The sequence below is a fragment of the Homarus americanus genome, unplaced genomic scaffold (assembly GCF_018991925.1).
Source record: "Homarus americanus isolate GMGI-L3 unplaced genomic scaffold, GMGI_Hamer_2.0 scaffold11022, whole genome shotgun sequence".
NCBI classification, from domain to species: Eukaryota; Metazoa; Arthropoda; class Malacostraca; order Decapoda; family Nephropidae; genus Homarus; species Homarus americanus.
The window spans coordinates 15,286,259-15,299,492 of NW_024737068.1; the positions used below are offsets into that span (position 1 = coordinate 15,286,259).

The 13,234-nt window shown below is 36.7% G+C and overlaps 1 protein-coding gene across 3 annotated transcripts in view; it reads right to left on the reverse strand.

Moving 5' to 3' along the window:
* Positions 1 to 13,234, reverse strand: part of LOC121872999 (sec1 family domain-containing protein 1-like) — a 39,162-nt gene that overhangs the window by 13,962 nt on the left and 11,966 nt on the right. For all 3 annotated transcript variants that reach the window (XM_042376226.1, XM_042376227.1, XM_042376229.1), the window contains exons 4-10: positions 12,524 to 12,611; positions 12,071 to 12,160; positions 10,875 to 11,025; positions 10,032 to 10,249; positions 8,171 to 8,386; positions 4,083 to 4,180; positions 610 to 789 (exon numbers count right to left, since the gene is read on the reverse strand). In XM_042376226.1, the coding sequence (XP_042232160.1) occupies positions 610 to 789; positions 4,083 to 4,180; positions 8,171 to 8,386; positions 10,032 to 10,249; positions 10,875 to 11,025; positions 12,071 to 12,160; positions 12,524 to 12,611 (1,041 nt within the window). The remainder of the gene's footprint in view (positions 1 to 609; positions 790 to 4,082; positions 4,181 to 8,170; positions 8,387 to 10,031; positions 10,250 to 10,874; positions 11,026 to 12,070; positions 12,161 to 12,523; positions 12,612 to 13,234) is intronic.

Consider the following 13,234-nt stretch of genomic DNA (forward strand, 5'->3'; position numbering starts at 1 on the left):
ACATCTCCTGTTCACAACTTCACACACTCTAATAAAAAATATCCAACCCGCTCGCTGATGTCATCAAGATGGCCGCCAAGAGTGACTATCAACTTGCGCTACTGATCGCTATTGTATTGAAATGTATCGTTAATGTGTCGCATTTCATTAATTTTGTAATTGTGATGAATCGTTATTGTGACACTCGTTAAAGAGAAGTATGTGATATTTGGGGCACTTTTAAGTGCTTTCTATTTTGTCTTGGTGACACACTTTTCCCCACATGAACATATTTCTAGTTATATACAATAATGGGTGTAGTATAGTTAAACAAGTTTATTTTGAGGTGCATAAAACATTTCATGAACTTCTCTATTAAATAAATAAAAATAGGGGAAACCTGTACTACCCTTCCAGAAGTACAGTAACATTTAAAAACTCCTAAAATAAATTAACATAACCTTCCATAAGTACCTTACTGTAACATTAAGAAAACTTTCACTAACTGCTTAACAAAAATATAAGTCAAAACTGGTATAGTAGATCAAGAGTTGACCGATGTAATGACAAACACACTAAGTAACCTTTATCCAGCTTACAAGACCATAAAAAGAACATGTTTTATACAACCTTCATTAAGGACTTCCATCTCTTCAGATAAAGTAGAGCCTTAGTATCAGCGTCAGATTCTGTGAGTGCTGTAGCATACTCATTAAACTCGGCATCTGTCATGTTGTTTGAGCACAGGAACATTATCATGAAGATGCGCAGTTTGTCCATTGCATTACCACACTCTGGATCCTTGATAACCTGTAACAAATATAAAATTAAATCATAAAACACATTTATATCCAACCAACACGACATGATAACCTAAAAGAAAATATTATATACAAAACAACTTACTAACAATAATTAAGCTGTTGGTGACCAAGCTGTAGTATATCTTAATTTCATTCTATAAAATACAAAAATATTTAAACTACTGCTAAAAGATTCTTTCATTTGTTAAGAAATAACTTAATAATACAGCAAATTCCATCCAATTTACTGTAAAAGTATCTTAGGTAGTTTTAAACACCTGAAGGAGTAAAGTCCTTGTTGAGGCATGGCGTTACATTAATGTTGCAGCAGTGCTACACTCACGGAAACCTTTGTTCGCTAACCCCGAGGTAAGTGGGGTAGAGCAGACCGAGGCAAGCGAGGAGAGGCAGTAAGTGGCAGCAACACTAATGGGCACGGTGGAGGCAGCACGGTCAGTCCCAACACCGGGAGTTTTTAATGTTCAAGTTAAAGATTTGCAAGAAATTATTGGTCAACATCAGCAGCAAACGACAATTGAAGAAATGTTGGAGGAGGATGAAGAACAAGAAGAACTGCAAACAACACAAGAGGATGACGTTAAGTCTGGTGAACCTACATCATGCCAGCTGACTGAATTGCTCACCCACATCGCACGTCTCTGTGAACAGCTACAAGAATACGATACCAGGCCTCATCCTCGGAACCTTTTCTGCCCTGTCATTGATAAGGTTATAGAGGAATAGAAAGCCATGTACACTCGGTAAAAAACCTACCATTACAATTCTTGCACAAAAGAAACTGACACTACAAACGAAGTGTTTCAAAAAAGCCCCCGAGGCATTCCTTGCATTGGTAGCCCTGCTCGTGTACGGGTTCGGTCACACGTGCTCGAAACAAGTGATGGGCACTCTGAAACAAAACCCAGTACAGTACTAGACTTTCCGGAATTATTTACCGTATGGTAAAACGTTGTTGGGCCGGGTTCCATTATGACGACATGTGAAACTGTGGAGCTATTCAGGTGTTTGGGAACAGCTTGGTGTATTTTCCAATATGAATTAAGAATGACATAATGTGGCATTAGCCCAAAGTGAAGTAGGGATACAAATACAGATTCGAAATTCAGTTGCAAAATAATCGTGTACCTTTACTATATCCACTAATGCCAAACATATAAGGCATTCCTATATGGCAACTCATCCACTTCCATGGTGTGTGGAACATTTAATATAAGATACAGTTTAACTTATACATTCTCTAGTCATATTGTAACAAAGTAATTCAATACTGTCAATGAAATAGCTAATTTCAGCCAACCAAATTAAGTACAAAATGTCTCACATTCAGGCCTACCAACCCTCGCGAGACAACAGGAATTTTCAGTTGAAAAATCATCGGACTCCACCCGTACGGTAGTTCTTTTACCGAGTGTACATGTCCCGTGTTAATGCTCTTCAGCGGGCCCTTATAACTGTTAATGCCTTGGCAAACATCACTTTAGGAGATGATGACTTACTGATGAAGAGCTACCTCAAGATTTTTAGGGATTTGATGCTGAGATTAGAGGAGGTGTAGAGGCGAGAGCAGCGATTAAGCAGTAACCAGCCCTCCCTGCCTCGGAACCTATCAACCAGCCCCGTCAAGCATTTCACCGACTCCATCGAGGAAAGTTATTCTACAGTATGAGTGATATACCGGTAAATATTGTTAGCAACAATATGTACAATATTAATATGTTTGAATACAATACAGTACGTTATGTAATTTTCTGGGTGGGTTGTAGATCGTTACAGGGGGGTTTAGGTGACCGACTGCAGAACAGAATAGGCTTATTTACCTGTATTTAAATGTCGATCGTTTGGCAATTTTAAGTTTTGAGATCTTACACCGGTACCAATTAGTCGCTAAACTCGAGATCCTACTGTATATAGTTTGACATTTACTGTAATACCTTAACATCTGATGGGTTTGTCCTGTAAAGGTATTCAAGTACTGTAGTGTGTTTTAACTTACACAAAGCTCAATGTGGTGCATAATCCAACAATAAATTAACATTACACCTTTGGTGTTGAACAATACAGTACTATATAACAAACTGGCAAAAAAATCCATACAAAGCTCTCACATCTGGCTTCACATTGCCATAATGCTAATTCCTCTTCTGTGTATTCCTAATATGGTTAAGTTTATTGTAAATAGAATAATGCATATTTAACGTAAACAAGTACAGTACAGTAATAGAATACCCTGACAACATTGTGGACTAATTATATAAACTGAGGAACTTGCACTACAGTACAGTATATGTTTATTATTATATCACCACTGTCAATGTTTTCTCATTTTGATTGTTGTTTACGTTTTTAACAACAAATATAAAATTAATTGTCGATTGATTAAATAAATGACATTAAATATGGCATAATTAGGGTGACATGAAACAAAAATACGCAAAATGGCATTTCAGGAGCTGATGACAGTACATGTAGTGCTCCTGTACATCTTTAGTTGCCTGGAGCTGATGACAGTACATGTAGTGCTCCTGTACATCTTTAGTTGCCTGGAAGTTTGTCATGACAGTACATGTGCTCCTGTACATCTTTAGTTGCCTGGAAGTTTGTCATGACTTATTTTTGGTCAATTTATATTAAATTGCGATATATCTTTAATCATCGCTGGGAAGACAATATTCAGATATAAATTATTCAAATCAATATTTTGTATAAGCACCTCCAGCCTCGCTCGTGTTGTTTAACCTTTGAGGCGTTAATGCCACCTGGTCCCGTCCATGTCGTTCGCAAGATTATAATAGACTTCTAGTTATCTGGTGATGCTAACATGGTTATGTTGGATATCATGGGTTCCCATCTTCTGCATCATCGCTCCCTTTTGCTAACTTTTAAAAGTGGAATTTGCCCGATTTGGAGTTGAAAAATTATATGTTTTGAATGTGATTCAAATACTCTATTTGAAAATAAAACAAAACAAGGATAAGGGAAATGACATTGTTATCATGCTTACCAACTTACTGAGATGACAGGAGAGGCAGTGTTCAGTTTAAAATCCATTGCACCCACCCAGAGGTAACACTAATGTAACTGTACCTTTCATACAGTACTGTATGTGACTAAAACACATGGCTATCAACATGAAATGAAGTGTAGAATCATTGCTAAATATCTTAAAATATATGCTGGGTTTGTATTGAAAACCCCCCACATCAAGAACAAAATATAAACCTTGATAAGAACTATTATCTGCAGGGAGGCCAAACACCTAACCTATTATCATCAGCTCACCTCCAGTAAAGGTCTCTCAAGGGTGTTGCGGCCCATTATCTTCTCCTCCATCTCGAAGAAGACGTCCAGTTTTCTTGATTTGATACTGTTTAGCAAGGCTGTTTAGGGAAGAGTTAAATCTCACTATAATCTTATTCAATATATTAGTCCATCAAGTATTAACTTAGTCCACTCCTAAAGAAATATGGTACAACATATCCCATGAAATTTATATTAATACTGCAAATAAAAAAGTATTTGAACGAAAATATATATATATGAGCATAAATAAATAGTTGCTTTTTTAATAAAATAAAATAAAACGTAACAGAATTAATTCCAGTGAAATGTTTGGATGCATCAGGTCAACAGGTTAGACCCTCCTAAGTACTGCAATGGTTGGCACTAAACCACAATATGTATATCTTTCTGGTTAAAGTAAGACTCCTCTAAGTCAGACTTCTGGAGGTCAAAAATCCCTGTAAGTCTGAGGAGCTCTGGCTTAAGTGGGGTTGGGTAGGGCAGCAGTTGGATGAGGTGTCAGTTCTCGGTTGTTTGCTGTTGTGACAGCTGATCTGCTGTGCACTTTTTTTTGTATTCAGTGGTTCCGATGTACTAGTATAGCTTCTAAAGCAAGCAAAGACAAAACAACACCACTGAGGGTCACTGGGAGAAAAGGAATAGTACTCCCAACTCTACCAACTGAAGAGAAACTGAAGATATGAGACAGAATCAATACTTGGGTCTCCATGAATGTTGTCTGAGGAGTTTGGGCTGAAGTGGATTATTTTTTATGACATCAGCTAAATATAAAGTACAATTAAAATATAAGTGTGAATATACGTACTGTAATCGTAAGGAGCCTCCCATTGTTCTCCACCTCAAGATTCATCTTAAAGAGCAGTGTAAATGCATTCAGGTATCAATCGCTTTACGAATGTTTGATATACAAAAATTTGCTTAATACCCCCAGGAATTAGCTGGGGCAGCCGTCTTGAAGAATACACAAAGATGTATTCTAGCTCACTCATCATAACAGATCCACCTCCATCCCACATCTCCCCCCAGCCCGCATCTTTTGTTCCACTATTCCCAAACTCTTGTGGTGAGCCCTGATTGCCCTCCCTTAAGGTAACTGCTCCCACCATTCAGTTCATTTGATTGAATTCACAGCAGAGGTTGGTGGTGTGCTTATTTAAGTGTTATACTAAACATCACTGGCAGCATTAATGCAAAGTTAGATTCATCATTAGTCACATTCCCTTAGCCCTCTCTTTACCGGGTCGAGGTGTGATTTTTTTTTTTCCAACTCATAATTTGGGGTAGATATATGTAACTTTCTTCAGATATTAAGGGGTTGATGGTGGGTATTCAAGTATATACCTGCTTGGGTGGTTGTGACATTATGAGGGCCCAAAAACCTCTGTGACAGTAAATGGTGAGGAAAGTGAGGTAAATGTAGAAGTCCATCAGGGTCTGTCTTGAGCCCCCTTCTATTTATCATGGTTCTGGACACAATATCACACTACTTTAGGACTGGCTTTATCTGGTACAGGTTGTACCTCTCTAGTCCGGCATTCTGTGGTCCGGAAACTCCCGTGGTCCGGAACGATTTTAGTTTGTCCAATAGGTAGATAGGCAGCTCTTTTTTTTCTTTCTTTTTTTTTTTTTTACTATCTGAATTATTATTATTATTATTACAGGAATATTAAATTTTGCCCTCAGGCTTGTGTCAGTGACCTATCCCAGCAGGAAATTAAGGTTTGTCTACATCCAGCAGTTCGGCTGCTCTCTCTCTCTGTTTGTCTATACAGAGTACAACATTTAACCCTTCAATGTATATGAGCAGTAAATAAGTGTTGCTTTCATATTCTTATGTAGAGTAATGATGATATGTTTTCATATGTGCGCACTTACATACGCGCAGTCTCACTTTTTTTTTACCATTAATGGTTAGCTACTTATATTGTTCCATTTATTAACATTAAATAACATTACAGGCACTTCAAAAAACCAGATTAATTTTTTTACATTAATTTTACTGCAGCTACAATTACGGTCTTATTTTCTTCAGTTTTATATGTAGAACCAATCAGTCACTGGTTTTGTAAGCTTTAACAAAAACAATGCCGGCAGCCGTCTCGTCTCTAATATTCTACGTATTATTAATAAACTGTATTGTTAATTTTGCACACACAAACATTAATTCAATAAAAACAAATTCAGAAACATTAATTAAAATATATATGAACAGTATATAAGTGTTGCTTTCATATTCTTATGTAAAGTAATGACGATATGTTTTCACGTGTGCGCACTTACATACGCGATCTCTTTTTTTCTTTACCATTATCGTTAGCTACTTCTATTGTTTCATTTATTAACATTAAATAACATTACTTAAAACAACCATATTAATTTTACTACAGCTACAACCAAGGTCTTATTATCTTCAGTTTTATATGTAGAACCAGTCAGTCACTGGTTTTGTAATCAACGAAAACAATGCTGTCTCATTTCCTCGTGTGTTTTAATATTCTACGTATTATTAATGAATTGTATTGCTCATTTTGCACACATAAACATTAATTCAATCAAAAAGACTTTCAGCAATAAACAATAATGAATCTTTTGTACAGAAGAGAAATGACGCTGTTTACACGATTGTGCACGTCGTCTGAACGTTGGTGGGCCGTTCAAACCCGTCGAAATTCGAGTTTCCACCCTCAAAATTTTTAAATGTGTTGTTTTTTTGGTGTTCAAATCGAAAACGTCGAATTAAAAACTCGCGAAATTTGAGAAGCTACTGTACGACATTTAACCCTTCAATATGTCTTCAAAGAGACCATGAAGCAGAGAAAGTGGTGCTAGTGCTTCCAAGCCAAGTCACTATCAAGTCACTATCTGATAGCAGTAAATATTGAAGAACAGTGAAAAAAAATAATAGTAAAAAAGAAGGATAGAATAGAGGCAAAGAGCCTGAGAATGACTGAGGCAAAAACAAAAGTATTGCTTAGTGGTGTCAATGGTGAGAAGTGAAAAATGGCCACATGCTCTCTACAAGAAAGGTGTCACAGGCAACTCAATTATGTGCAACAAGAGTGGAAGGTGGATACACAAGAGGTGACGGTCCAGAAAATCCGCCTATTTTCCCGCCATTTTCTTTCGTAATTATTTTTGGAAAGGTTGAATTTTTTCTTGTTTTATTACCCGGGGTGTTACTGCCAGCAGCACCCTAACCCAGGGCTTAAGGGTTAAGTGTTCTGTATTTGCAGGTAACTATGTGACCACGTCGAGGCTGGAGAAACTGAACATTGGGGCTATATCCCTGCACTGTGTTGATAAATTCTGTTACCTGGGTGACATGATCAGTCCTGGTGGGGGTGCTGAAACCTGCAAGTGTCAAAAGTGGCTGAAGGAAGTTGAAGGAGCCGCTGCTTTTACGGACAACAATCGTGAAAAGAATAATGTATGTGGCTGGTGTGAGATGTTTTATGGCAGTGAAACATGGTCACTTAACGATGACTAAGTGAGCTGAAATAAGAATGATGAGGTGGAAGTGTAATGTGGTACTGAAAGACGGGGGGGATCTGTTGAGAACTTAAGAGGGCAGGAGGGTAATGAGAGTTGAGTATTGGACAAGTCCTGCATAGAGGCAAGCTGAGATGGTCTGGGCATGTGGAGAGACAGGCTGAGATGATCTGGGAATGTGGAGAGGCAGGCTAATATGGTTTGGGCATGTGGAGAGAATGGATGAGATCAACTGGGTCAAGAGATGCATAAGCCTATATTTGGAAAGGAGGACAGCCCATAGTAGGGCAAGAATGACATTGGGGAGAGGTTGGAAGAAATTATATTAGAGTTACGAGCGTGACACATGAAACTGCAAGAGAATGGGCAGCAAGAAGAGCTGCCATTAAGTAACTGTGGCTAACCCACACAGGCATGGAAAATAAAGAAAAAACAATGGCGATGAATGTCAGATGATTGTTTTTATTTTATTATTGAAGTTTTAATTTAATTTATACTACTATACACTTCAACTGGCTGTGGGTTAGACTTACTCTTCTAATACTTCCTCCAACATGAAAAAACTACCACCCACTCACCCATGGCAATGCTCATGTGTTTATCAATGTCGGCTTTCTTCTTGATCAGTTCCGGCAAAGAGGTTATGGCCGAGGTTAGTTTAGCTGTGTTGTCACTCAGAAGGTCAATAGCATCTTCATCTGGGTCAGTTTTCAAGCCTTTAATATGAGTCTCAGCCTTCTTGTAGTCTTCCAGCTCTGTTTCTACAGCTGCTGCTACATCTGGGAAAGCACTGCCTGAGGAAGAAGTAAATGACTGACAATGAAAATGTTAAAAGAAATGTAAGAAAAATATTTTATAGAAAAATAAAGTAATGTGACATAACAGTAGGACGCTTGAGAGATAACAATTAGATTATTAGCAAGACATTTATCCTTTAGTGACAGTAAAGAATTTATGAGTTTCAAAATATGAATACGATAGTTCTTAGTATTCCAGAGCAGTAGGTAGCAATAAATAAGTTACAAGGTGAATACACTGCCTATACAATAGAAAGTTACATGTTAAATACTGTACTGTACTACTTGTACAACAGAAAGCTATATAAAGAATGCAAACTACAGTACAATATAAATTGTACAAATATATCAGACAGCAGTCCTTATATATCGTTAAAATAATTACCCGGTAGGCAGAATATAACTTACATTGCTAGAATTCTTGTAAGATAATGATTAATTTGAGTACAAACATCCCATAATTTGCACTAGACACAAAAATTTTGTATTTAACTTTGTTCATTTGAGTACAGTACAGGTTTGCCCTGAGGACAATTATTTCATTTACTTTTTTCACAATATGTATTTAGAATGGTGTGTGCATGCAAATGAGTAAAAATACATGAAGAAAGTTACGTATATCGCCCCGAAAATACGAGTTGAATAATAACCATAACACCTCAGAGCTTGGCCCAGTAGCCTGGTGGTTGCTGTGATGAGTCTAACTTGGCTACAATGCCATGATAAATCACTATTAAGCATTATTATATCAGTAAACACTAATAATAACAGTGAAATATAGCAGGGAGGGAGGAGAGCTAAGTGCAGACGAAGCTGTCACATTATTCACTCCTCTTACCTGCACCCGTTGCCAGGTGTACAATCAAAATACGTATGGGAGAAATACATATTTTGTAGTCTAATTTGAAAACAGTGACCGGCCCAGTATTAAACACATTACATAAACCATGTATTTACCTACGATAACATAATAAGAAACATTGTATCATTACTAGAGTGAATGAAATATTCCCACAAACAACAATTGACAACTGTTTATGTTTCCAATAAGTAGGTAGTAGACAGATACCAAACAGGGAGGTACTACCATCTGGGAAGATATTGGAAGCATAATGTGTTGTGTAATGGTAGACCCTGCTGCCATATGGCATCACGAAAATTGTGACCAAGTCCCAGGTTGCTGATCTGACTTTCTACCTCATTTACACACAATTGCAGGGTCTCAATTGTTTCTCTTTGACAACACAACTTACATATAATGTTTCTCACTATTGATCATTTCTTTTTCTTTACGGTTTTTTATGATTATTATTAATATTAATATTATTATTACATTTTCGCACCCTACAGTAGGTCCCAATATGAGTCAGTGACCTGTGCCCGGGTGGGCTAATCCCCGTAAAAAAAAAAAAATAATAATAATAATAAATTAATAAAATAAATAATAAAAAATAAAAAATCCAGGTCAACCAGCACCAACGGGTAAAAGGTTCTTTGCTCTGTTTTGGGAATGCTTCTTAGCCCAGAACCCACAAATTTTGGGTCAGAATCTTCCCAAATCTGGATTTACAGGGTCCGAATCTTCGAGGGTTCACTGTACTGTAGATATTACAGTAATTTAGCAGAGAAAAAATATCCTTACCTTTATGATCCTTCCAGAAGCCATCTGAGTTACTGATATCATATTCTTTTGTCTTGGTCCTATTGGTTGGGTGAGCAGCATCTTGTTCTGTGACTGTTACCCGGTTGAGGCTAAGGTTCAGCACGTCGTGGGCAAGAGCTTGATAGGTCCAGGTGTGATGCAGTGGTGTGGCCAAGTCAACATTACGGTCCACAATAACCAACAGAGGTCTTTGAAAGCTAAGGGAAAACTGACTTTTGAAGGATAATGCATCAGAAGTTGACTTAAAACTGTTAATTGTGTAACTACCTAAGAAGTATCCAAACAAGGCCTTAGAAAATGCTCTACTTAATTTGTTTGTTAATGTCAGCTATAAGAGTGTTCGAAGGTGTGCCTTATTTCCAACAGCAAATTAAAACAGACCATCAGTGCTTTTTTTAAGCTAAATTCCATTTACAAATAATTATCATACAAACAGTCTATCACTTACATACATACACATAACATCACTTATGTACACATAGTCTATCACTTATCACTTATGTACATCCAATCTACCACTTATGTACACATAATATTTATGTACACAAAGTCTATCACTAACACACAGTCTATCACTTATGTACAGTAACTAAAACAACTATCTGTGCAGGTGGGGGTCGACATGCTTCGTCATCTTACGTGTGACTAGTGACAGCCTCATATACCAAAATTTATCATCCATGGTCTCATATTGTTTCTCACAAAGTATGCACAGATAGTTGTTTTAGCTACTGTACCATCACTTATGTACACACAGTCTATCACTCAAGTTCACATTGTCTATCACCTATGTAGTATGTACATAAAGAAGGAAAACTTTACCTTAGTTGACCAGCAGCAAATGAATCTGTGCTGAGGCCAGAAAAAAAAGAATTTCGGGTGTCACGTAAATTCTCTCGAAGCTTCTTGTCCAAGCGTTCTCCCACACTCTCGGCTGCATTGCCCCTCGGGCACCGGATGATGGGAACTTGACCTGTCATATTCATTACACTGTAAAACTATAACTTATAACTGCAGTAAAAGATGATTGTTTCAGCATCTTGTGAGTATAACAAATAGCTACCATAGTTATATGAATGAATATACAGTGATCCCTCGGTTAACGAACGCCTCGGTTAACGAATTACCTTCCATAAGATTCTTCACTTCGGTTAACGAAAAAATTTCGGTTAACGAATTCCTTACGAATTTTTCCCAACATGTTTCCGCCTGCTTTTACCTGCTCACCAGCTGTAGTATTAGTCCACCAATACAGTAATCAGTTTTAGGACTTAAATTCGTTACCATTTGAGTAAATATCAAGAAGGTTGTACTATTCAATAATTTTCCAAGTCTTATATTAAAGTTTTTTGTCACTTTAACAATTATTTAACATAATTGAAGTACAGGGAACTAGTTTTTAGCGCGCCAAACAGCCACTTGACTCACCCAAAATGGCGTCACGGTGTGTCCCTGCTCAGTGGAGGAAGCTTCTTGCTTGAGACTCTATTGAACATAAACTATTTTTACATTTTTACAGTACAATTATGGGTCATTCTGAAGTTTATTTTACATATTGACAATATATAATGCAGTGCAGTGTTGATTTAAACAAAATAATCTTGAATTACACCAAGTGAACTAAAATTTTATGGGTGAAATGGCGGCATGGGATGACTTCTCTTCCACCCTAATGCCTTCTCTTCTCCCTTCTCCTCCACCCCCATTCTAATTCCCATCATCATCAACCAGGAGCCTTCTACATGCACACCTTAAAGTAAGTGTACTTTACTGCATTTATTTTTAGTTTGTATGTAATTTTCGGTGAGCTGGAACCAATTACCCAAAATCCCATTGAAACAATGGTTTCGGTTAACGAAATTTTCGGTTAACGAACGACCTTCTGGAACAAATTGTGTTCCTTAACCGAGGGACCACTGTAGGACAGATATTGTAACAGTGACTATTTTAACTACAATAATAAATTATCATGATTTTTTTACACAAAAATTTTTTAGGTACAGTACAAGAGCTCTTACCAAGGTTGACAAATACAGAAAACAGACTATCGACGATAGAGTCCATGATGAGGTCAATGTCCGAGTCTTTAATGTCGCTTCGGTTAATGGCTGCAATGTATTAAGTCATACTTCAAACATCTTCTTTTATAATCAAAACGTTCAAAATACATTTATCTGCAGAGATTTTATTCCTCTTCATTGGAAAAATATAAGTTTTATCCTAAAACCCCTTTTATAAGAGAGTGAACAACCCATGTTGAGAGAAGCTATCACTAATTATCCAAATGTGTTCTATAAGTCACAGGGTTTGCTTACAAATATACAGTATTTACATGTCATACTGACTTTTAAACAGCACAGAATGTACTATTTACCATAAAACATTTAAAAATATTAAAGAGAGGAAGATAATGAATACCCTCATATGTTTAAATATTAAGAGTGAGAGTAAAACTACCAGCTATAACTCACCATAGTAGGAGAGAGACTCCGATCCCTGATGTTTTAATGTAAACATGTCGTCCTCCAAACTGATGAAATTAACATACTGGTCATATACCTGCAAGATGAATAAAACAGTGCTATAATCTTATAAACATACTGGTCATATCCCTGCAAGATGAATAAAACAGTGCTATAATCTTATAACCATACTGGTCATATACCTGCAAGATGAATAAAACAGTGCTATAATCTTATAAACATACTGGTCATATCCCTGCAAGATGAATAAAACAGTGCTATAATCTTATAACCATACTGGTCATATACCTGCAAGATGAATAAAACAGTGCTATAATCTTATAAACATACTGGTCATATACCTGCAAGATGAATAAAACAGTGCTATAATCTTATAAACATACTGGTCATATACCTGCAAGATGAATAAAACAGTGCAGTGCTATAATCTTATAAACATACTGGTCATATCCCCGTAAGATGAATAAAACAGTGCTATAATCTTATAAACATACTGGTCATATCCCTGCAAGATGAATAAAACAGTGCTATAATCTTATAAACATACTGGTCATATCCCTGCAAGATGAATAAAACAGTGCTATAATCTTATAAACATACTGGTCATATACCTGCAAGATGAATAAAACAGTGCTATAATCTTATAAACATACTGGTCATATCCCTGCAAGATGAATAAAACAGTGCTATAATCTTATA